Below are 26,380 nucleotides of genomic sequence, written 5' to 3'. Positions count from 1 at the left end.
TCACCACCGAGGTTTCAACTGAGTCAAATGCTTTTTCGTAAGCAATGAATGTTATGTATAAGGGCTGGTTATATGTCGAGTATTTTTCTATCACCTGATTGATGGTATGGATATGATCGATAGTAGAGTACCGTTTCCGAAACCCTGCTTGATCCTTTGCTTGATTGAAGTCTAAGGTGTCCCGATTCTATTAGCGATTACCTTAGTAAATACCTTATACGTAACAGGCAGTAAGCTGATTGGTCTGTAATCTTTAAGGTCCTTAGAGTCCCCTTTCTTACGAATGAGGAGAATGTTTGCATTCTTCCATGGTTCCGGTACCGTCGATGACGCCAGGCACTGCGTATACAGGGTGGCCAGTTTTTCTAGCACGATATCCCCCCCCCCCCCCCCCCCGTCCTTCAGCAAATCTGTAGTTATCTGATCCTCTCCAGCTGATTTCCCCCTTTTCATTGCTTCTAATGCTTTCTTGACCTCGTCCTTCTTAACTGGTGGAACGTCTGACTGTTTTTTCCTACCGTTTTCTCATTACGGTCCTGACTACTTTGGCTACTGTAGAGATCTGTATAGAACTCCTCGGCTACTTCGACTATCCTATCCGTATTCGTGATGACGTTGCCCGCCTTGTCCCTTGTCGCATACATCTGGTTTTTGTCTATGCCCAATTTCTTCTTTATCGCTTTAAGGCATCGCCCGTTCTTTACAGCATGCTCAATTTTCTCCATGTTATACTTTTTTATATCGGCCACCTTGCGCTTATTGATTAGCTTTGATATCTCGGCCAATTCGATCCAGTCTGTTGGATTGGAAGCTTTCATACTCTGGCGTTTCTTAATCAAATCTTTCGTTTCCCTAGACAGTTTACCGGTATCCTCTCTAACTATCCTACCGCCTACTTCTACCGCGCACTCAGTAATGATATCTCTGAAATTATTGTTCCTTGCTTCTAGGGTAATGTCGCCATCCTCGGTTAGAGCTGAATACTTATTCTGTAGCGAGATCCTGAACTCTTCTGCCCTCCCCCTCACCGCTAATGCATTGATGGGTATCTTTATTATTAATCTGTTGCGATCGTTCTTCAGTTTTAGGCTAATTCGGGACCTCAGTATCCTGTGGTCCCTGCATCACACTTTCCGATTACCTCTTCATCTTGCATAATGGCGGGGGTTGAACACATTATGAAGTCGATTTCATTTTTAGTCTCCCCGTTCGGATCTTTCCATGTCCATTTCCGGTTCTTCCGTTTGCTGAAGAAGGTATTCATGATTCGTAAGTTATTGCGCTCTGCAAACTCAACTTGTAACTCCCCCCGGCTATTCCTAGAACCAATGCCATAGTCACGCCTTGTCTCCTGCCTGCTTTTTTCCTACCTTGGCATTGTTTGAAGTCGCCCATTAGTACAGTATACTGCGTCTTTACTTTTCGCATTGCCGATTCTACATCTTCGTAGAAGCTTTCAACTGCCTGGTCATCATAACTACATGTAGGTGCGTAGGCCTGTACAACCTTGAGTTCATACCGCTTATTAGGCCTAATTGCGATGCCTGCCACCTTCTCATTAATACTATAGAATTCATCTATATTACCCGCTATATACTTATTCACAAGGAAACCTACTCCTAGTTGTCGCCTTTCTGGTAAACCTCGATAACACAGTACATGCCCATCCTTCAGTACAGTATATGCCTCATTCGGCCTCCTAACCTCACTAAGCCCTATGACATCCCATTTCATACCCTCTAGTTCCCGTAACAGCACTGCTAAACTAGCTTCACTAAACGTTGCCAGGGTCAATTTCCAATGGCAGCCTGTCCAGCGGAGCCAGGCATTCTTAGCACCCCCTGCTGCGTCAAAGGTCTGACCGCCGCCGTGGTCAATTGTTCCGCAGCAGCTGGTGACTGAGGGCCGGGGTTTTGTGGAGCTTATCATGAGAGGTTGCGGCCAATTACTGCACCAGGGTGGCCAACTCCTGTTCTGGTGAGGGAGTGCGTTGCCGGAGGCGTTCACCGGAATCGGGTCGCACCCCAAGCCTGTTTATGCAATTCCATCGACACGCGGAATTTTTTTTTTTAATCCGGTGGAGAATTGCGTGGCACCGGGATTTGAGCCCCGGCCCGCTTGCATGCGAGGCGGATGTTCTACCGCTACGCCACCGCTGCAACGGCCGCTTCGTTTGTCTACAAACACACACAAACGCCAGCGAAAATACACACATATATGGCAGTCTTTTCAAGAGTTCTCTCTGCCCGCGACCAGGGCGCTTCAAACGCGCACTTACCAAATGGTTTTAATCATCTCTTCATTTTTTTGCGTGTACAAATGCTTTTACGGTATCTTCAATGTTTTATCACTTTTTACTTCATTTTGTGCGAGCGAAACTCAAGCAACGTTTCTTGTGGTCATCGCGAACTCTCAGCAAAGGGTATTTTTCTTTGTGAAGAGTATAGCAGGAGAGGAAGGAGTGGTACCATTAAAATAATTGCAACATCCAGAGTTATTTACCGCCCTATAGACCAGCGTTTTTCAATAGACAGCTGAATGAAAACATCTGCTCATCGCTCGTCGTTAAAGATATGATATATTAATCGCATATAACTAATGGGTTTATGCCAAAGCGAACTGCTGTAGCATTTTCTTCCTCACGTTTCATGTTATTGAACCCACTTGCAAAGTACAGGTACAGACAGCTGATCCAAACCGCAGTATTGAGCGACTGTGCTAATGTTTGCAAGTTTTAACGTGAAATTGTTATGCGGCTCATTTGCAACGAACGCCGGCGTCGTACTAAATCAGTAGGCTCGACTACCTGGGGATCATTAACGTGCGCTGACATCGCACAGCACACGGACGCTCTTCGTTTCGCCTCCATCGAAACGCAGCCGCCGAGGTCGGGTTCGAACCCAACCTCGGCGGCTGCGTTTCGATGGAGGCGAAACGAAGAGCGTCCGTGTGCTGTGCGATGTCAGCGCACGTTAAAGATCCCCATGTGGTCGAAATTACTCCGTAGCCCTCCACTACGGCTCCTCTTCCTCTCCACTTTCACTCCCACCTTCCTCCCTTCCCTTACGGCGCGGTTGAGGCGTCCACATAACACAAGTGAGACAGTTACCGCGCCTTTCCCTTCCTACAAATCAATCAATCAATCAATCAATCAATCAATCAATCAATCAATCAATCAATCAATCAATCAATCAATCATACCCAATGACGCACGTATGGTTTCTCGCCCCAGTGAACCTTGCAACAAAAGGGACAATAATACTTTTGTGTTCACAGCCCGTAGCTGCGGTTAAGATCCCTCCTTTTTTTTAGGGACCTGTGGGTCTGCAGAAATCAGGTTGGGGAGTGGCTCGGGTGGTCCATGTGTCCGTTGCTTAAGAAAAACCTGTCGGCTGTTTTAGCGTCCGTCATGAGGCATACTTTGTTACCTGAAAGCACAGTGCTGTTTGGTGATCCGATTTTTTTTCTATAAATGTATATGCCGGACTGACTAGGGGCTGCTTAGTTTTTGCTACCAGCGCTAGAAAGTGGTCACGTTGTTGCTTCGTATCTGGTGAGTAATAAAGTGAGCAGTAAACTGGGCATGATGAAGGCGTGAAATTGTTCGTTTTTGTTTCTCCAGGCTTTGGGGTGATGGCGAAGACAGGTCCCGAGGAGTTAGCTACATAATCCGCATATACGAACGGTGAGTGTGCGTGCTTCTGTCTTTGTGCAGTGCTGAATATTAGTTCTTCACGGAAACAAATTTATATAATGCTGAAGCGCCGCATATAGCAATCGACGTTAGTAGTGCAAGTTGTGAATGGGTCATCGCCCTTTTTTGTTTTTGAATATTAGCAAAAATTAATGTTTTATATGAAAAACGGAAACGAGCATGTAGCCTCTGCGAACGTTTAATGCCCACTTCCAAAGCTAGGTGTCCCCCTGCGTCTGACATTAGCTCAATTTCTATCTGAGACTTCCTAATTCTAGATGTATTCATTTCCAAACAACCGTAACCTTATCTAGATGAAGCACACACAATTGAACTGATCGTGTTTCACACACCCATCAAACAAGGTGAAATAGCCTGCGTTCACATAACCTAGGTTTGAGAGCGCTACGTACAAAAGCAACTATACTCAGATCATCCATTCGTTGTGGCAAGCCGATGAACGCAGAACAACAGAGACAGAAGATGGCCGATGAGAGCAAGAGAATTTAATGAATCACGACGGGCCTAGCGCGAGCGCTCTTGCCTGCGCCACCACCCGCTTCTTCGTCGTCCATAACATAACCTAGGGCCACCGAGCGATCGTCCCGATCGTGGACGACGAAGTTTGTCGATGTCAATGAGATCCATGGTATTACGATGGGCGTGACTGTAAAGAATTGGAAGAATGAATAAGACAACGGCTTGCCGCCATGATGATTCCCGATGAATCCTTGTCCAGGGTGCTTTCGGGTCACAGGTCGCCACGATCCGATAGCCGAAGTCCAGGCACGTATTGCAAGGGCAAGGGTGGGAGATTGTCTTCATAAGTGGTGCTATTTCTGACGACCACCGGGATTGGGGAATTTATATACCGTTTGTAACATTAGCCTACTACTCTTCTCGTCATGTTACCAGTGGCTGCTCTCCTTTTTATCTGCTCTTTGGCCGACACTCATCACTTTTCTTCGATACATCACTACCAGCTACTGAGCCTGCCACCAGTATATACTCTCGTAATTCCATCGCCCGCGCTAATGATGCTCACCAGATTGCTCGCGACAGGCGAAATGTGCACTACGCTCCCGGCTCTCTCGTCGATTGGCGATTGGCTCTCTTGTCCTGCTTTGGCTCCCCTCCTGCTGAGAGGCTTATGTGAAAACCTTCTCCCCCGCTACACAGGCCCTTACCGTATCGTATGCCGAGTCACCGACGTCACATACAAAATCGCGCTTCTGAACGCGAAGTCTTCTGCACCACTAGCTTTCGGCATTGTGCATGTGACACGTCTCAAGCCGTATCACTCACGCTATGCTTCTTCCACCTAGAACGCACCGTGACTGTGCGTTTGCTGAAGGGGTAATGATAACTTGCGTAGTCGGGCTGACGAAGACGACGCTAAGTGTGTAGGATTAAGCGGTGTCCATCGAGCCTGGACTAGTGCTGTACACTACTGTGTGGTTTCCACCCATAATGATAAATTGTTCAGTGGGCGGCAATATACTAAATATTGTGCAATACGTAATCTGCGGCCGCACATAACAAGCAGCAATATAATTATTGCAATATGGCCTAGTACGCCATGACATTATTTGTCAGAAAAGATCGTGCTCCTTCACACAATTAAACAACTTACGATGCCCTCTTCTGCGTAGTGTAAGATGCAATTAAGCGTGTTATTTTAAAGAAAGAAAGGCAAAGCCGTATTTTTTCACCCCTAAACAATGATATCCCTGTAAATGTTATGCTGTCGTCATTGCCGACGAATGGGCAGAGCGCCAGACGTACGAAATTTGCTTCAGACTGAACATGTTTAGGTTTATTCTTACAGAATTTTACATCCCGAAGTGATTGAGGCTGTTAGGGACACTGAAGTGGAGGGCTTCAGAAATTTCGACCACCTGGTGATCTTCTACGTGCACTAACAACACACAGCACACGTGCGCCATGCTTTTCGCCTGTCGCTGAAAAGCGGCCTCCGATGCCGGGATTTGATACAGCATCCTTGGATTCAGCAGTCGAGTCCCTTAACCACACTGAGCCACAGCGGCGGGCTGCAGATTGAACAGTGTTGTTGGACGGGTGGACACTATATCTTTCTAGACTCTTTTTTGGTCATAGATTCAACCCCGTGTTAGGAGCAAGGTGGAGGATAGCGTCAAAGGCCCAAAGCTTTGCAGCCCTCAAGAGGACAAGGACGCCGTGATGATCACGACACGCCTTGCATCTTCGGTTGGTGCTTCAGGCGCATGCTATTTTACGCAGCAAGCTACTTTTGTTTGGTCAACATAGCGGTGTCCGTACGAAGTTGTCAAAGTGGGGTCTATTATTTCCAGCTCCAGTTTGTCGTTGTCGCTACGATGTCTCACGTTCATGATAATAGAGGCGCACCAAGGTGTTTCTTTTCGAACAACTTTAAATACACAAACTCTTACCAGTGAAGCATGCCTAAAATTCCGATTTCTTCCGGATGTAGGGCACTACTCGATGAAGCATGAAAGGCTCAGGGGACCTTTTCAGCCAGAAATAAAAAAAACAATCACCGAGAATTGGCATTATACGTACAGTCTTGCGTGCGTCGAGTCCGTCTTCACGTGAAAGAAACTTGTTCCTCGCTCGCGCGTGCGCTTTCTCTCTTGTGCTGGGAGGCCGCAGTGAAAGGTTTTCTTGATATGAGCCCGTGGTTTAGAAAATTGCTTGTTGCGTCTGTCTCGTCAGTCATTTCTTTCTTAGTGAACGAATAATTGCGTTGTATACGAAGTAAAAATAAAAAGGCTACCCTAAACAATTATGCGCCATTCGCGCTATCTGTCTTCATTCCGTTTTTCGTGTCTTGCCCGGCTCGCTATGCTTGCTTTCGCCGTGTTCGTGTCGTATTCGCATTTACCAGTTACTTGTTGCGTTTCTGTTTCCGCGGTGCTTTATTCGCTTTGGCTTCAGGCTGCTGACCCGAACGTCCCTGGTTGGTTCTTGGCGCTTCCAGATTTGGATGAAATAGAAAAATGCGTTTTGTGATATCTTTGGAAGTGAATGAACACAGGTGGCTGAAAGTCGGGAGTGACGTTTCTACCGTTTGTCCACAATCGGGAAAACGGTGGTGAGTTAGTCATCTGTAGATCTGAGAAAATACGACGTACGCGACCACCTGTGTTCGCGCCGTATGAACAACTCAGGACGCGTCTTCACAATTCCATGGCGTCAGCAAAAAACTTCCTAGTTCTCGAGAGAAGACTTGAACCAGATTGATTGAAGAGTTCTCATGCCTTTGAGTCCGCGCTGCATCAACTGCCCAGGACACGGCGCCATTGCGTCGCGTGTCGATGAGCGCCAGTATAGGAATGTGCCCATTTTTTGTTTTCTTGGACTCGGCTGCACTAAACTGGTCGGCGACTGGGTACAGCTCTGTCTTTCGAACCGCACGCAACGGCGCCAGCCTGTTCGCGCCTTTATAAGGACACCTCGTCTCCTCCTCGGCACCCCTGCGCAACGATTAGGTCGCGTTGGCTATGCGATGTGATCGACCTTGAACAGTAACCATATGCACACTTATTTCCGAGCATGTCATCAATGTTCACGGGTCGGCATCTTGCCGGAAGAAGAGACAATGCGCCAAGGACGTCTCTGGTAGGCGTTTCATTAAGGCCGTAACAATTGCTAAACCGAAGTGGTTACTTGTAGAAATTATTTAAAAGTAAATAATCCACCCATGGACAGGTGCATATAGGGAACCCCTTTAAGTACAAGGCCGAACGTCCTCCGTTTCTGTGGTCATCATACACCTGCTTGGTTCTCTCTAAATTGCAGTCCGTCTTGGCTTTGGCGAGTGCGTGAAGCCGACGTCTTACTCAGCCCCTGGCTGCCTTGTAATCTTAGCCGGTGCATGCTGACTTAATCTCTAGTTGTAGTTAGGGTATTTTATATACCTGTGATGCTCTAACAAATGTGTACTGATCGGGAGCCACCCAAAGCGGCTTTCCCTGTTCGCTACAGTCACTTTTGGATCGTTAATATTAAAACCTACGACCATAACAATGGTTTCGCACGCTTAATGCGGCATCGCGTGTGCGCGGTCACGTCGAAATGTTTAAAATGCAGGGGTTGTAAACAGCAGAGCTGTGCTGCTTGCTACCTCCTGTGTAAGACAGAACGTTGCGTATATGGTGCCTCTGAATTTTACCTTTGAAATTGTACGCGCTGCCCGTTTACAGGGGCCGAGTAAGTGCGAACAGCATAGTGAAGGACAGCCGGCATGCTCTTTTTTGTTGCCGCAGGTGATCATTCCACTTACTTCCCAGTTACAGCTATAAAGTCGTGACCCACTGCACTGATATTTTACTTGCATATACAATTCGCGCCACTTGCATAGAGCTATGGGAGGACACGCACGAGCTAGGTCTCACCCTCCATACGGATCCCGATCATCCAACGAGGACGGGTAACAGCGTATGTGCGGACGCATCCCCAGACCTGACATTTTCAAAAAACTTACAGGGTTTAGACTGGCAAAATTCTGAGCAAAATTTTGGCAGTGACCATTTCATTATCGTTTCGGTCCTCAAAGAGGGTGTCAAGACGCACAGGGCGTGCCAACCGGCCGTTACAGAATGGGATCAATTTAGAGAAATCAGGGCAACCGCGCAATTAGAACGAATTGAGAACATTGAGGAATGGACGGAGGCACTCAAACGCCACGTTGGTGAGGCGACAAAGACGCTGGTAGGAGACGACGCTCCTGGTATAGCAGATAGCCGACTGCTCCACATGTGGGACGCTAAACAAAGCATGGAACGCAGGCTGAAGAAACAAAAGTGGAACAAGAATCTTAGAAGACGAATCGCGAGGCATAACAAGGAAATTGAAAGCTACGCGATCAAATTGTGCGAACAAAACTGGCTCAGGAGATGCGACGAAATGGAGGGAGGCATGAATCTCTCCAAAACGTGGGGCATGCTCCGGCATCTGCTGGACCCAACAAATTCAAAAACTCAATCGGGAATAAGATTGGCAAAAGTCAGGCACACCTTTGAAGGTGACGATGCGGCGTTTATGAATAAGTTAGTAAAAACGTACGTTGCAGACAACCAGCGTTCCCCCCTCCCGCGCTACGGTGGCACGCCCAATGAGGCTCTTGACGCCCCCATCACGGAGGCAGACGTAAGGGCGGAAATTGTAAGACTAAAAACTAAATCAGCCCCGGGCCCCGATGGGATCACCAATAAAATGCTAAGGAATCTAGACGATGACTCTATTAGTCTACTAACGGAATTCATTGGAAAAGTTTGGGAAACGAGCCAGTTGCCAGATCAGTGGAAAACGGCAAACATAATACTAATACCCAAACCGGGAAAACCCCCGCAATTGGAAAATTTGAGACCAATTTCCCTAACCTCATGCGTAGGGAAGTTGCTGGAGCACGTAATACAGACGAGATTAACGTGCTTCATGGAGCAAAACAACCTGTGGCCGCATGAAATGGTCGGTTTCCGACCACACTTGTGCACGCAGGACGTAATGCTCCGACTAAAGCATGATATCATACACTCGCGATCGAGAGACGCCAAAGTGATCCTGGGCCTAGACCTCACCAAGGCCTTCGACAATGTCACGCACGAGGCTATTCTCGAAGGGCTCGAAGTGCTCGGAGTAGGGGAGAGAACGTACAACTACATAAAAGACTTCTTATCGGGCAGAAAAGCCTGCATGATATTTCAAAATTTAGAATCTCCTACGATAGAGTTAGGAAGCAAAGGCACACCGCAGGGCTCAGTGCTATCGCCTTTTCTATTCAACGTGGCAATGAGAGGCCTCCCGGGTAAACTTAACCAAATCAAGGGGCTAAATTTTAGCATGTATGCGGACGATATTAACCTCTGGATTAACCAGGGGAGCGATGCGAGTACGGAGGAACGCCTGCAAGCAGCGACCGACATCATTGTCGATTACGCGGCTAAAAGGGGACTTTCGTGCTCCCCGCATAAATCTGAGTTGTTCGTTTATAACCCAAAGTACCTCCGCTGCAAGAATAGCGGGGAGTTTCATATTCAGGTGGAGGGCAAACCGGTGCCAAAAGTAGATCAGATCAGGATTTTGGGGATGGTCATTCAATCCCACGGTCACAACGGAGAGGTCCTGAGAAAATTAGAAAGTTACGCGATGCAAACCCTCGGGCTCTTGAGGAGGGTCGCCACTAAAGGAAGAGGCCTCAAGGAGAGAAATTTACTAAAACTAATCCAGGCATACGTAATAAGCAGAATCAGTTACGCCACGCCCTACCTGGACATCAAGGCCGGCGAAAAAGAGAAGTTAGACTGCCTGATTCGAAGATGCGTTAAGAAGGCGCTAGGACTGCCCATGGGTACCTCGAGCGAACGACTGCTCGAACTCGGGGTGCATAACACGTGGGCAGAATTGGCGGAGGCAGTGCGAGTCTCCCAATTAGAGAGACTAAGCACGACCGAGACGGGCAGGGTAATCCTTGCAAAAGTAAGCCTTAACCCAGACAGGGGAGTTCAAAAAAAAGTCACAATTAATAGTGAAATCAGGAATGCCTTGGTAGTCCCCCCCTTCCCTAGGAATATGCATCCAGAATTTAATGTCGAAAGAAGGGCCAAACGAGCTGAAGCTCTAGAGCGACGGTTCAAGAACATGGGAACAAAGGAAGTAGTCTATGTTGATGCGGCAAGTGGCAGAACAGGTGCGGCGGTAGCTTCGGTAGTCGATGGCCGAGGGGCACCGGTATCCGCGGCAGCCATCAGAGGCCGCAACATAGAGACTGCGGAGGAAGTTGCGATAGCGCTAGCTTGCGTAGGAACAGAAGCCAAGTTCATAATTAGCGACAGCAAAACTGCCATTCAAAATTTTGGGAAGGGGAGGATATCGCCGGAGGCGGCCAAAATCCTCACCCAAAGAACAATAAATAGGAAAATTCAGTTAATTTGGACACCCGCTCACGCTGCCGTCCCTGGTAACGAGGCGGCTCACGAGCTAGCCCGAGCTCTCTACTTCCGGGTAGCCGTCGAGCCCCCCGAACACTGGGCATACGACGAGCGTCTGCAAAATTATGGGGAAATCATCGACCATTATAAATTGGGACGTAGACTGGTACCCCCGCCAGATGTTAGGCTAAATAATAGACAAGCTGTCGCGTGGAGGCGGCTACAAACTAATACGTTCATGAACCCGGTCTGGGCGTTTCACGCGCTACCAGACTTTAGGGACAATGATCTCTGCAAACACTGTGGGGCGAGAGGGACCCTCGACCACATAATTTGGGAGTGCCCACAATCTCCAGGGATAGGGCAAAATATTACAAGTAGAGAAGCCTGGGATACCCTGCTGCGAAGCGCGGACCCTGCGATCCAGCACCGCACCGTCCATCTGGCGGAAGAGGCCGCAAGAAGCCAAGGGCTACCTGCCAGCCTCTAATCCGCGGGCGCACGACTCCCCGTTTCCGATGGAAATAAAAGTTGTACAACCAACCAACCAAGACACATTCCCGCTTTTAGGCAGCCGCGACGCTATTTCAGGCATCACAAAACGCCCACCGAAGAACACAATCGCGTGCAGCGCTGGCCGGGCGTCTGCTGCAAGCGCCGCGGTCGAGAGAAAAAGAGCGCAACGCGTGGGCGGGCAGCGTGCGAAGGAAGAAAGCACACACAGCCTCTGTTGCACGGTCAGTCAAGGCGCCGTTGATGTCGCTGCGCGCAAGGTTACGCGCTCTCTTCGCGCGGAAAAGGAGTAATTTCTGCTAAGTTCTGGAACGTTCTACACAGTCGGCGTGCGCGCTTCCTTCGATCCGCACTTGCTTAACTGAAATGTGCGCCGATTTTGTGAGTGTGGGACTCAATTTTGAGAGTGAGAGACATTCTCTAGCATCGGCAGTTCCCTCGCCATATCCGTCAGCTCTTCTGTATGACGTACGTCTTATTTAAAAGTAGGATATTGGGAGACCCAGACCAACATTCGAGACAAGACTTTTTTTGCAAAACTATATCCCCACAAGGGCCTTGCCACCACTACTGCTACAGAAGGAAACTAACCAACACCCTAATAAACGGCCCTAGGCTCCACTTCCTTCCTACCCGGGTCGGGCTTGTCTTGCCCAATAAGCTCCCCTTATAAGTACATCCTTTAGCACTATCTCTGCGGCGCACAGTCAATTTTCAAATTTTATTTATTCCTCAACCCTGCCCCTACATTCAACCCACACCCCTACCAGGGAGGACTGGGAGGCGACCACTTGCCTCCTCCGACCTGTAAGCCTAAAAGACGATGGTCAAACGAGCAATGGCCGCGGCGCAAGCCACTGGTGTCCCGTACTAGTGACTGGGATGGGAAGGACACTAAGCCTGACTCCAGAGCAACCTCTATGCTACTCCCTCTTTTAAGAGACAATACATTTTATCACCACCCCCATCACCCTCAACCACGCATTCTTACATGAAACCCTCGCCTCTCTTGCATAAACTTCGATACACCACGCTCTCAACGCCGGTTTCGAAGATGTTTCTCAAAATGAGGACAAAATAATTTAGCTATGTTGCTTTTTCAAAAAAGCACGAATGACAAACTATTGAACTATTATTGCGTTTGCTGTGAAGGTCACAAAGTGAGAGTATTTTTATTTAGGGAACAGAACAACGGGTGAGTTTTCACCCCGACACACTACGCAGGCATGACCACTTTTACCCTATAACGCAGACATCATCACGGGCCTTAAAATTTATTTAATAAAGGTAAATGTAGCTGTTCCTTTCTCTGCGGCGAAACATTTCTCCCATTATAAAAACAATTTAAGAGGACACTGCTGTGCCTTGCTTTATTTTTCGCAGCAGTGCTATGTTGAGGTGTCCATGATATAATGCCCTAGGTGCACTCTAAGCTATAAATGGCTAGAACACATGCATCAGTACTCTGACTTTCAACGTTCCTTGCAGTACAAGTTCTTTGTCAGAAAAATGTTTTTTTTTTGGAAGAAACCCCTAATACTCTCGAGACAAACAGCAATTTCGAAGTCAGCCGCAGGTATACAGTTTCCAAAGCACATTTCAATTCGTCGGGGAGATGATTATTGTGGTTACTCCAATTTTTATCATATTTTGGCTTACCGTGCATATACGGTATACTGATTTGATATGCGGCATGGATTAAGTATCTTCAAGTGCTGTTAAGGTTGTTAATTCGCGTGATTCTACACAGCCATTCTCATGCGCGGCTGCCCGCTCGGCGCGCAGCGAGCGTGCCGAGAAGGTGTGCCGCCTAGTGTACGCGGGCCTATTCGCGATGTTCCTGCTGATGTTCGCCTACTTCGTGGTTCGCACCCTGACACCCGGCACAGACGTCCGCGTTCGCACCCCAATGGGACTCATTGACGGCACTCAGCAGTGGGTGTTGGAGGGAAACGTGTTTTACTACCTGGGTCTGCCGTACGCCTCCAAGCCAGCACGCTTCCAGCGAGCAGCGCCCCTTGTCGACCAGTTCCAGCCGAACTACGTTGTTCCAAAACGCCCCAACGTCAGGTAGGTGTCGTAGCATTTAGGAAAACTAAAAGAATGCATTTACCAAACCATCATGCACTTTTGTACAGGCTGAAAATACAAGCCCATGTACAGTCTTAGCCAGTGGGTTACGTCTTTGACCCGCTGTGTTGCAGAGCCCTTACAGCCTTTTCGCAGCTCACAACAAACTAGCGAAGTCGTCTCCAAAAAACACTGGGTGTCCCCACGTCCACATGGCTGCCACCCTGCATCGCTCTGCACGGGTGGACAGGGCATCCCTTGGGCCAGAAATTGGCTAAAATTTAGGTCACTTCTTTTGTTTTTATTTCATTGTCAAATGGCCTCAATTGAGACATTACAATGAAAACGCAATGAAATACTTTCGATGAGCCGTAGGGATTCTAGTGGGTCGATGATGGTGGCAACTTTGGCGGCGAGACCCTCCTGTCACGTGCTGTGCGCAGGTGAAATGACTGCTGAAAAGTGGTAATATGTGATTGGGGAACACACTGCATTACAATTTTCTAGGGTGAGCAATGCGCTGTACTCTTATTATACGCATGTTATGAGAATGCAAAGAATAAAAAATGAAAACTTGAAGGCGCGCAATTCTAGGCCGTGAGGCTAGAGAGGGCAAGTTTACTGATGCTTTAATGCTGAGATGCTTGAATATTAGAAATATTTAGCCAAAATGAGTCGTGTTGCTCAGCTGTGAACGGACTGGAGATGTGTTAGCTTATTTTGTGTGCATTTTACTGGGTGTTAACATATCCCATCTTGTTTCGTTATGGAACTTGTTATTGAGAAAGTTGTTCAATAAGATGAAAAGCGATGGAATGTCTGAACAATCATTATTTGGTTAACAGGGGGCGGCAGAAAGTTAGTTGGGCGGATGAGATTAAGAAGTTCGCAAGGGTCAAGTGGATGCAGCTAGCACAGAACCGGGTTAACTGAAGAAATATGGGAGAGGTCTTTGCCCTGCAGTGGGTATATTCAGGCTGATGATGATGATGAAAGGGTCCAAACTAGGGCACGAGAAATATACACAATGAGATATTTGAATAAGTTTTCATGAGGCAGAGCATACTTACGATGACGTTGAAGTGCAGGGAAAAACATGTAGAGGCATTTAATTATATGAAATGAGTGTTACATCAGTCCTGTATACGAGAAAGACCATTTCGTAATGCGAAAAGGTCGATGGAGATCGTTATTTCCCGGAAAACGACACAATGATCCGCGAAGCTGAGGATATGGCAAGAAATTCCAGGCCATTATTGAATACCAAGAAAAGGAGTGGCCCAAGCAAGGCACGTTGCGGTACGCCTGAAAGCACGGAAGAACCAAGAATAGAAGTATGAATTCGCATCGATAAACTGCTGACGGCTAGTTGAAACCACTTGAATCCAGCTTAAAGCACTTGAATGAACGTTAAAATTAAGTTTCTAAGTTTCGCCTTTCACTTTATGACGTCACAGTGTGAATGGTTCCTTTTTGGGACTCCCCTTGTCGACCCTGGTTTGCGTACATGCGCCACACCTCGCTTACTAGTAGTGTAAAATCACTCGTCCAGTCATGTCCCTCTTCTAGTTTGCGTGATGCCGAACTACAAAGTCATGGGCGTACATCTGGCCGATGATATCCGGCAGCTGACATGACCAGGAACTGCTTTGTAGTAGGATTGTTCAACGTCACGCACAATGAGACATTGAACAGCTCCTGCTACATGACACACCGTGGCAGGAGCTACCAATTCGGGCTTCTCAGTTGAGATGGGGGGGCGAATGCAACATTTCAGAATCCTTGCATTCAGACAGCCTGGCTCTTGGGCACGCAAGTAAGTCCATGCGGCTTAGTTAAAACGGAGGTTTAATCTTGCTCGGATAACCTTTAACATATTGGGTTAGCTTACAACTGCATAAGCTTATCAGATTTGAGATAACTGACGGATAAGTAATGCATTCCTGTCTACCCAAGTATCCGAGTGCGTGTACGTGAACCAGGATTCACTAGGGGAGCCACAGACCGGAACAATTAATTACGTTGCACCATACGCCTGATTAAACGTAAGCCAAAGTATCTCCAAAAGGTTTAGATTATTAGCTTTCATTAGCTCGTTCCTCATTTTCGCAACGTCGGTGTCTTCAGCTCATCCGCATGCCAGGTGGAAAACTGGCAAGAGTAATCCATCTCTCTCGATTTTCATTTTTAGGTTTTAGGAGGAGTGAAAGGGAAGAGAGGGTGCGAGATGACGGGATGCCTAATGGCTTTGCTGGAATGGAGACAACTTAAGAATGAGCAACTGCAAGGTTCTGCCACGGTGAGAACATGGGAAGGAGCTATCGTAGAAGAATTTATGGACAAGATTGGGAGGAATGCGTAACGTGAAAGTAGTTGCGGCGGAAAGGAAGTTGGTTTGGCAACAGCGGAGTACAGATGTCCAGCTAACAATATGGCCTGAAAGAAGCTTTAATTACTGCTGCTATAAATAAACGGTCTTCCGGAAAAAAAGTTCACTTCATACTATCACTACAGTCCCTGGTAATTTCGGATTCACTTCCGGCCATATGATTTTGTGATAAAAATACAGAATGTGACCGTCAAAAACCAAACAAAAACAAAAAGCAATCTGCACACTTAAGCTCCGTCCTTAAGGTTATGACGTGATAGCGTTAGTGGTTCTTCTCTGTGGATCCCTTTGAGCACCTCTTTCGATGATATGCACTATGCTATAGCAGTAATTAGTCATTAATCCCTTATTTGTGCATCTAGTATGTTACGGATACCCACCAGCATAGCCATTAGCGGTCAGAGCTCCTTCAATACCACCAGCTGCAAAACTTCCCATAGGGCTCATGTATAAAAAGCAGCGGTTTCGATTGGTCAAAATTTGGATGTATAGAAATAGCAGCGGCGTCAGCGGCATTAAATGAAACTGTGTCTAAATTGCAAACTTTCAGATTATTAATAAATGTCTCAGCCTCATGAAAAATAAAATTAGTTGAAAACTTGCAGCAGCAACTATTCCTGAAGATAACAGCCTTATAGGTAATTAAAGTTAGAACAGAAAAAAAAAAGTGATTTCCAAAAGGTAATGGCGGCAATAGCAGAAAGCTTCGATGGAACACTTCTAGATGGCGTGACAATTTCTTAGCATCTGACAAATAAATGCAACAACTAGTCACTTTTTTAAGAAGAGTTTCGCATCTGGTATGATCCGAAACCTCTGATTAGCTGTAACATGTGACAGACCACCTGATAAAGATCTCCTTCCCCCATCTTCATTCAATCTATGTGAACTTACCTGCATGGCCTAGAAGTAGCGTGTGTGAATCGAAATCAAGAAACCGACAGTGTTCAGTTAAGTTCGTTTGTTATTTTATCGGTACTCAGGACGTAGTTTGGACTGCCATGAATCACACCTTGACATGGCCCATCAAACCATTACAACCTATAGCAAGGCAGTGAGACATAATTTGGCACAGCTAAAAAGAATCTATGCCATTTGTTCACTGCTGCCAACTAACCCATGTCACGCGGTCTCGTGGCTTCACACAATCCGCAACCAATCAGCTGCTGGCCATGTCCCGCCCGAACTACAACCTGCCAAAGGTGCGCGCGTCATTTTTGGCTCACAACTCCGAGAACACCGGGATGTTTTGGAGAATGCAGCCTTCAAGCCTTTCGCGTTAAGATATTTTTCTGCGACTCCAAGGCTAACGGCCAAACATTCGCAATCAAAAGTTTTGACTGCGCAACGATTTTTTGTAGGCTTATTAGAGAACTTTACGCACTCAACTTTAGAAAATACTCCGGAGTTTGAATACTGCTGCGCATGTCTTTCGTGGCAGATGCCTGCAGCTGATGCCTAACAACACCGACTCAGCTTGGCCTCAGTCACCTGCTGCCAGAGGCGGTTACGCTCAGCCAGTCGAGTATAGCGAAGACTGCCTGTACTTGAACGTGTGGAGCCCTGTTCCGCCTTGTGACTACAAGAGCTCCTCGTGCGGCCCGGCTGTCCCAGTGCTGGTGGTCCTGTTCAGCGTGGGCTTCACTCACGGCGGCGCCGATTGGTATGACGGCGCGGTGCTCGCGAGCATCAGCGACATGGTGATCGTCGCACCAAACTTTCGGCTCGGACCCCTCGCAGTTCCCGTCAAAGGTGCGTGAAATGTAGACGCTAGTTCTTAGGCCTAGTGGAACCGAGCCAGGAGGCAGTACATTTTCAAATACGACGATGTGATGTGCAAGAACTAAAGGTAACTCGGTATCGACGGGACACCTCTCATGTCTTTTCTTTCTCCCATTGCTCAACCAAATAGACCGTCGACGAGCTGTGCTGCTGAAATCGAATGCTCGTTCTAAACGGTGCTATATGGCTGCGTTGTCTTTGAATTCGCCCATTCTTACCCACGCATCACGGTATATAAGCTGAAATGAAGTTTTTCATACAGTGGCGATTTCGAGAGAGTTCTGAGAATTTGTTTGGGGTGGACGTTGTCGTAGCAATGGCGTTGGAAGAAACAGTTTCTCTCTAATCAGTTTATGGGGATCGTCATATTTATTCAACTTTATCTTTTAGCGCGTAGCACTACGAGCCGCCATTATGAATTTCGCCGATGTCTGTCCGAGGCCGCTCTCTCTCTCTCCCTCTCTTCGAGAAAGAGAATATGGTGACGCACGTGTCGCGCGGCTCAGCATTGAGGAGGCGGAGCAAGCTCCATAGCTGCAGCAGAAGCCTCTCTCTCTCTGTCCATCCGTCTCTCCGTGAACATGAAGGGGAGGAATGGATAGTGGCGACGCCTGTATCATGCGACTTAATAGAGGGGGCGGAGCCACCGCATAGATGCACCCAGTGAGAGAGGGGCGTGCCAGTTGCAGACTTGGCGGCCGTAACTGGGAAGCGTTTGATTACTTCGGAGTGAGCAACCGTGTGCCGCTCGCGTGGCCTTAACTTCGGCATCTCTCCTCTCGCATCAGTCACTTTTCGGCCTTCACAGAAAGCAGACGTGTACGCGCGGTGCTCCTTAGACCTTGCTCCGAGCCACTCGCCGCGTGTTGAAGCAGCTTGTGCTTACCTCCGCGCCTTGACTCATGCTCGCCTTCAAGCGCGATTCCCTCTCTCTTCTCTTCTTCTCTCCCCTTATGATCCCCTCCCCCAGACCTTTCGGCCGCAGAATAGGGCATTTTAAAGTGGCACATTGTGCCTGCTTTCGTTCATTTCTGAAGATGGTTTAAGGAAAGCTGAGGAAACTGCTGCGCCGCACGTTTGCTTCGCATCGCAATGAATGAAACTAGGCCGTCAGACACTGTTGCGCATGTTCGCCGTGCTTGATTTGCTGAAGTACCGTCTTTGCCAAAAGTAACCAGGCTGCATGTTTTGCTTCTCGCTTGTAATCTAAAGCCAACATGGCTTCCCAGAGGATCACAACTTGTTAATAAGTGAGGGCCGGAGCTCTCCTTTACTTTGCACAGATTTACAACTTCAGAAGTGGTACGAATTCTCCACTACCTGACCTAGAAGCGAAACCCGTAGCCTGGTTACTTTTGGCAAAGATGGTACAATGGTTAATCAGCTCTACGCACCTACTTCGCATTTGATTAACTATGCAAATCGGCCGTAACTTTTATTTCGCATTGCCATTAAAAGAAACAAATGCTCTTGGTGCGCTCATTATTGTTGACGATAACCACGGAAAATATTTCTCCTCCCCGTTTTGTAAAGAATTCCCTCATATTTATACGATACACCCCTATAACGCTTTTCGTTTGCCATTGGCTGCACTCGGCATGCCCAAATGACGTTTGACAGTGGGTTGCAAGGGCCTTGTCTGCGGAAACGCAATTGGCAGAAAGTAAAACTTAACTACTGGTGCATGGCGACAGCAATAGGATTGAGCTAGGAATATATGCCTTTGCTTTCTGTGCGTGGTGGTCTCCGGGAAATCTCCATGCCGGCTTTGCTCTTGGTATCTACTGCATAACACAGTCGGCTTCTGCAAGGCAGTTCTGCTTTTTTTTCTTCGGGTACGCAGCTATCAAATGTGCGTACATGCTGTATGATGCTTGGTCATTTTCAAAGAGGGCAAGAGTTCAGGCAATGCCGCGTAGACAAACAAGATCTAATCAATTCGTCCTTTGCACACGATTGACGGAACAGGCTTGCTTGGCGTCTAAGCTCCGGCGGTTACAGCTCGAGCGTGAGCGGAATTTGTGAACGCACACTTTTACCCTCTGTTTAGCTAATATCTGAGGCTAAAAGTCATGCAAGTAGCTTATGCTGTTTCATGCTGCTTCACTTTGACATTTCCAAAGAAAGTGAACCTTTGTAATAAGGGAGTAATTACTCACTCACATCCATCCAAGCGTAGCCACACGGTTACAAAGGAAAGCTATAAGTATAGCTTTAACTTGTAGCCGCATGGCTGCGCTTGGGCGGATGTCAATCAGTAATTACTCCGTTATTACAAATCTATTCCCCCACAGGGGATTCTTCTAAATATTCAATCAAAAAGAAGCCTTTAAGGCGAAGTCTGCCGTGTGGCTCAGGCAAAAAAAAAAAAAAGAAAGAAAGCGGCCACTCTTTTTTTTTTCAGCCTGTCGTTCAGTCAAGACATCTATGGCTCACACCGACGAGAAAGAGTCTGTCTGACCAACACAACGTCTCAGCTTTAGCAGAGAATATACAGCCACTACTGTGGTTTTATAAGGCGCGAACCAAGGTTACGGCATCAAAGTGAAATTAATTTGTGATGGAACAGGACAGTGGTACACAAACAAAGAGATTGCTCTGACTTCCGATTCATAGTTCATTCGAACCACCACTTATAGCAGTAAAACACCTCCGTCTTTCATGCAAACAAGAAAAAGAGTATAAACCCGCGAAAAACAGAACACGAAGTGCACATGCTAGTGACAATCACACAACGTCAGTAGAAATCAAGCATACGAGGAAGTAAAGAGCTTTTTCTCGGTCTCCAGGTGCATGATCACAAGCTATGTCTCGAAATAAAATATTCCAGTTTGTTTTAGGCATAATGAATCTAATCGGAAGACGGCCAGCTTTATAATTGCTTGATTGAATTATTATGAATCTACCGCTATCGTTAAATAACAGCAGGAAGTTATTGCCTTGCTTTTGCATGCAGCTACACTTTACTTTATGTCTTTCGTGTGTTATAAAGTTTTGTAGTATCAACCCGTCAAATCAACAGTGTTCAAGAAAATATCTCTCAGAGATCCTCTGCAAAACCTAAGGCTAGGAATCAGTCCATGCTTGCTTTTTATTTCGGGAACAACACTGCCACGTAACATGAAACATAGAATTAACTACGCCATGCCGCATATTTAACGGGATTCAAAAAGCGTGCATTCAAGTGGGAAACTTACTGTTTCTTGTTAAGCCGTATGTTATGATTTCTTAAACAATCATGGAAATCCTAGCCATTTCAGAGGGCAGGGCGATAAATCTCCTTGCCTTAACAAGTTTGTGAACCTGGGAATGCATTATGGGCCACACAGTATGGCTGAGAAGTAGACCCCCTCGGCTCTAAATATTTTTACAAAGGCTGTACAAGTGTTTTGTTCGGAAATATGCCAATATATTAACCTAAGTGGCTAACTTTCTTTAAATGTTTTCACACAGGTGAGGGGAAACGTACTCGTGGGTTTCGAACATTCCAACGCAATACGTAGTAAGGATATAAACGCAGCGAACGGGTGACCACGGCGTACGTTGTTGCATTTAGGCGCATGGTTGCTAATTATCCCAGTGTTGAATGTAAACCACAGTCACCAAGACAATGTACGCTAGAGGAGAACTTACGTGATACGATTCACATCTCAGTATTTATAGTGGGTACATTTGCGTTCTGATATTCCTGTCAGTCACGCGGACCACACCTGCCAAGACCGGAGGGTAGACGTTGAGTGGTTATTTGTCCTTGCTATCAAGCTTTTATGCCTCATGTATGCTACATGCCTGGGGAGTGACGTGCTTGTGTCCAAACAGGAGACATGGGGAGTTTTCCAGAGCACATATCCCTCTAAGTTTATTCGCCTCTCCCCACTCACTCGCACACATCACACCGAAGCTTTCCATTGGCGCTAACTAGGCCTAGCTCAGCTTCACTTCGTCGCTCGCTGTGAAGAAATGCGCGCCAACTTATTCAAATAAGTGGTTTTTAAAGAAGTACTGCGCTCATTAGTCCAGTACAACAAGCATTGTTTCAGCGGGCAAAGTTTCCCGGCATAAATGAAGCATCGAATAATACCATGCCTACACTGAAAGACGCAGAGCAGAGCAGAAAATCACTGGCGAGCTTGGCCATGGCGTCGTTCTCTAGCTCAGGCTCGATTTTCCCCGGTAACCTTTCTTTCATCACCGAAAGCAGACTAGGCCTTGCTTGTCTAGTGGACAATAGTGCAGCGCGTCTTTATGTGTCGCGTCAGGTGTGCTCAATAAATCATTAGATCCAATCTGCGGTGCAAGCTCAAATACTTTCCCATCATGCCTTGTTCACGGCATCGACAAATCATAAACCGTTTGGGTAAGCTAGTAGTTCGGGGATATCTTGCGCGTGCTTGGCGCTTCGTTTGCAGTGGTATCTGTTAGAGACCTGTTACATGAATTGACCGTCGTCACTGTGCTAGTATTAGTCGACTGAAATGGTAATGGTAAATTTTTAGCCGCGATTGCCTAGCTCGCGAGCTTGTTTCCTTCTCTGTGTATGCAAGGCGTACCAGCTAAAGGTAACCAAGCTTTTGAAGAAGGCGGACTCTCTCAGCGCAGTTAAATAAAGGCTGCTGAAGTCGCGTCACATAATCTGCAGTATTTTTGTTATAGAGGCGTAAATATTTATCAATGACTAATTAGCTACTTTGGCTCCTTGGCCTAAGGAGCCCTGGTTTGATTTAGAAGGTGTAGACAGTCATGAAAAATAGCTGAGTGCAGTCTTCAAATGAAGGCGCTGCATAGACAGCTTCATTTATTGGCTTAGAAGAAAACTGACACCTAACTGATGAGTTGCTTGATGAGTAGCCTGATGAGTTGCCTACTCGGACGAGGTTCGTGCTGGAAGGCCGTGCAGCAGTAGGTACTTGAGTAGGAAGCTTTTGCTTCATGTAGTTGACGTTTCTGTGGAGATTGGCTATCAATGACCGCTCTCGTCGATTATTCCAATAGCCTAGTTTATATAAAAAACTATTAGTTTGCAGAATAATATTGATCAATTCTAGAAAGCAAGAAAGAATCTATGGGGACAGAACCAACTGGGGATGTTTTGGCCAACGTCTGTGTGCGCAAGGACAAGCGAACTGAAAAACAACGCTAAGCAGCGGAAGAGAACCGCTTAGGCAATCAAATGGCCGACTCCGGCCCCGAGTTCAAATCTTTATCTTCTTTATAATTAGTCACCGAGAAACAATCTGAACTACGCGTGATCACCTTGATCTCTGCAGAGCAGCATCCTCAAGGGCTGCCCCTGCTGTCTTCGTCAGACCAACTGCTGGCGCTGCACTGGACGTTTGACAACATCAGACAGTTCGGCGGCAACAGCAGTCAGATGAACGTGCTTGGCGCAGGTGGCGGAGCATGGACCATTGGCGAAATCCTGCTGTCCAATCGGGACAACTTCAGAGACCATATCAAGAGGGCGGCCCTTCACGGCGGTTCGCCTCTGCGCAGGTGTGCTGCGCTTGTCTCGGTAGCACTGTGACGTTACGTTGGCTTTTGTTTGCCTCCTTGAGGTAAATACATAGCACTTTCCTTCAACGTGAACTTGAAGGTAGAAATTAAAATTGTGACGCTTTTTTAAGAACAAGTTGCGTTCGGCTTTCTGGTATACATATCGATTGTTAATAAGAAAGTCCAGATCGAAAAGAGCCCCGATTGAAGACAGGAGGGGTGCTTTGACCGCTCGGTTTAGAATAATGCTGTGGGCTGCTTCTGGTACCCGATCTATCTAAAGTCATGGTACATCAGGCAGCCGGTTTCTTAGCTGACCGCATAATGTTTTCGTCCAGCATACCTTGAAGGATTAAATTTTAAACAGGGCGAAGGACGACGACGAAGATAGGGGACATATCTTCGCCCTCGTCCTTCGCGCTTTTTAAAATTTCCTGATGAACAACCAAGTAGCCGACACCTCAATGCTTGTATCTTAAGGGCTCTAAATTTTGACTCGCATGCCAACAAATGATATTGTTATAGATGTCCATAACTTCAGCGTATCTTGCTTTTTGCTGTTTTGCCAAGCTTATGGCACCGCCCATATGTACTGATTATCTCAAAGGTTTTGGAATGGACAAAAGTAAACTTTATGCGTCTGCAACCACATGTGTAGCTAAATACTCACGTCTTATTGTTTAAGCCTTGTAGTCGCGAATTGAATAGGCTGGAGCTACAATAGCTGAGAAGGAAATGTCTGATTTAGGTCTTCAGTTCATTATGAGTGAATATTTTGTGCAAAATGTAAAAGAAGCTTCTTTGTACAGCGTTCGGATCACGTCGAGGAACAAGGAAGGGAAGTACACGCTATTTAGAGCTAGGACAGAAAGCTGCGCTGGACTTGACTGGCGGCCGTATCGCCAGAAAAACGTGTACCATTTATTAGTTTTCTCTCTGTGCTCAACCCTTCCGTATCTATGAATTTAAAGTGTTACACTTGGGACATCGCAACCCCTGCGGCTAGCTGTCCCGCTTCCGGTCAGTACAGTAATTAGCTGCATATTTCCCGCCACGTTATGTGGTTCACTTGTTTTCAATTTATTGCAAATTGACAAATGATAATTTAGTTATAAAATTGCTATGCTCCTCTTTAGCACCTGCCATGCAAGCCACACAACACTTAACACAATGACAATGAGCAAAACTCTGCTATACTTCCGCCAACGTAAGTGAGTACCCAAAGCTATGCTATTATACAGGCGTATCTCACAGCGGTGATTTTATCCTTATATTTACTTGGAAGGAGCGCTGAAGTATCTCTCGTCCTATCGTAAGTTTCCTTGTAATGGCGTCCGCTCCGTAGTAAGGAACTGTCCGTCATGTCCCCTTCACATTACAGGGTTCACCGATGCCTGTTTCCCCTTCGGATTTATATCCAGGATATCCTTAGCTCTCGTTTGTTGCTTGACTTGACCATTGAGGGTTTTTTTTCTGTCTTAATATTGCATCTATCACAACCGCAGCACCACCCCGCCGCTGTGGAGCAGTGACTGCGGCGTTCCACTTATGCGCCCAATGATGCGGGATTGAATCCCGGCTTCGGCGGCCGCTTTGCAGTGGTGGTGAAAAGCAAGGCGCCCGCGTGCTGAGCGATTTCAGTGCACTATAAACAATAACAGGTCACCGCAATTTCCGGAGTCCTCCCCCACGGCGTCTCTCACAGTCTGAGTCTCTGTGGGATGTTAAACCGCACAAACCAATCCTTGCATAGCCCGTCGCTGTCCTCAATTTAAACTCAAAATTGTTCGTAAGCCTCGACGTTTCTTCTACAAAGCTGAACGTATCTTTTAGGGCTGGGCAAAATGAAGAGACAGTTTGAGCTTTCCGATACTAGGCATACCCATTTTAATAAATTAAATTGGTCGAAATCGGAGCAGGGAATGGGTTGTTTTGAATGAGGATGAGCTTCATTGGTAACACACTGTTTTTCATCATCATCATCATCATCATCATCATCATCATCATCATCATCATCATCATCATCATCATCATCATCATCATCATCATCATCATCAGCCTGACTATACCCACTGCTGGGCGAAGGCCTCTCCCATATTTCTCCAATTAACCCGGTTCTGTGATAGCTGCATCCACTTCTTAACCTCATCCGCCCATCTAACTTTCTGCCGCCCCCTGCTACGCTTTCCTTCCCTTGGAATCCATTTTGTTACCCTAAGCGACAATTGGTTATCCTCTCGGTTATCCTCTCTGTGCATCAGCACTAGGTTTGCAAACAAGAACTTAGAACGGCGTTCTTCTTTTCAACACACCAGGTACGCACCGATCGCAGCGTACCTCGTGGAACAAGATATGGGCTGTGGGCCCGCTTCGGCCGAATGCCTGGACTCCGCAGATGCCACTTTGCTCAACAAACTCGCATCGCGCCGCTTGCAAGGCCCGCCGCCCACGCTGACGTTGGCCGAAGCCAGGCCAGGTGCCCAGTATCAGGTCTTGCTGGGATATGTAGCCGGACAAGGAAAAGCGCTGCTCGACGACATTCTCCATGATATCGTCGATGAAAGTGGTGCCGAACCTACAGTGGTAAGCTCTGAATACTTGTTAATAGGTTAGAGTGCTCCAAAGAGCATGTTTAGTTGCAAACGCTGCGTTACAGCCGCGATGATTCGAGAGATCCAGCCATATGTATCAGTGTATCGCTATACAGTGACATGTCGGAAATGCACGCAGTGGTTGCTTTCTTTTGGCCTTAAGGACCATTTTTGCGGGAAAGTCGAGCCCTATAGAGCAGAGTAGTGATATACCTTTTAGAAGGGTTCGAAGGGCAAAGCAGAACAAGAAAAAAGCTGGAACTGTAGATTATTCGAAAATGCACATCGTAGGGAAACAAGTGGCTTGTGCGCATGAACCGAGATAACACTAGGTTTTTGATTTGGTATCGTGGTTTTCCCTGTGCCACGTTTATGGGCTTCGTAAATTTGTTTCAATTTCAGTTCAGTTTCAGTTTATTTCCCACAACAAGTTCAGGGGATGTGCAAAGTGTGGCGAGGGTGACGGGATAAAAGCTGCATCAATAGCAGCTTGACTGGCCCCGCCCCCCAAACAACATGGCAGCAATCACGACAGTTTGGAAGCTCGGTACACATATATAATGGGAACATTACCAAGTAGCAGTCACTTAATATTAGCAAACGCTAATATAGTTTCGTTTCACGTGCCTAAAAGCAGTCTATTTCCTACATTTTCATCAGTTTACGTGCCACATCCCGAGTCAGCACAACGGGTGTGAGCTTAGAGGTATCAGACATTCGCATTTATTTATTTTTTCATTAAGCGTGTTTCGCCTCGCAAAGTGTAACTGCAGTCAAAGCGACGCTGCGCTGAACGAAATGGGCTACTCGAAATATATTTCCTTTATAAAACGTAATGAGGATGAGTTTACTTTCCTCCTCTGTTTTTTTTTTTTTTTAATGCGAAGCTTCTACGTCTCTTTGCCATGAAATGCGT

At 46.8% G+C, this 26,380-nt stretch overlaps 1 protein-coding gene across 1 annotated transcript in view; it reads left to right on the top strand.

Moving 5' to 3' along the window:
* The window catches only part of LOC146195705 (acetylcholinesterase-like), a 39,764-nt gene that overhangs the window by 6,637 nt on the left and 6,747 nt on the right, over positions 1-26,380 (top strand). Inside the window, exons 3-6 of the mRNA XM_084596837.1 lie at positions 12,890-13,209; positions 17,040-17,350; positions 22,648-22,873; positions 25,189-25,456. Coding sequence (XP_084452963.1) covers positions 12,890-13,209; positions 17,040-17,350; positions 22,648-22,873; positions 25,189-25,456 — 1,125 coding nt within the window. The remainder of the gene's footprint in view (positions 1-12,889; positions 13,210-17,039; positions 17,351-22,647; positions 22,874-25,188; positions 25,457-26,380) is intronic.

Source organism: Amblyomma maculatum, chromosome 3 (genome assembly GCF_055883805.1).
Source record: "Amblyomma maculatum isolate TAMU_Amacu chromosome 3, ASM5588380v1, whole genome shotgun sequence".
Taxonomy (NCBI): Eukaryota; Metazoa; Arthropoda; class Arachnida; order Ixodida; family Ixodidae; genus Amblyomma; species Amblyomma maculatum.
The sequence above is the reverse complement of the archived record's forward strand: the minus strand, read 5'-3'. Positions and strand labels throughout refer to the sequence as shown.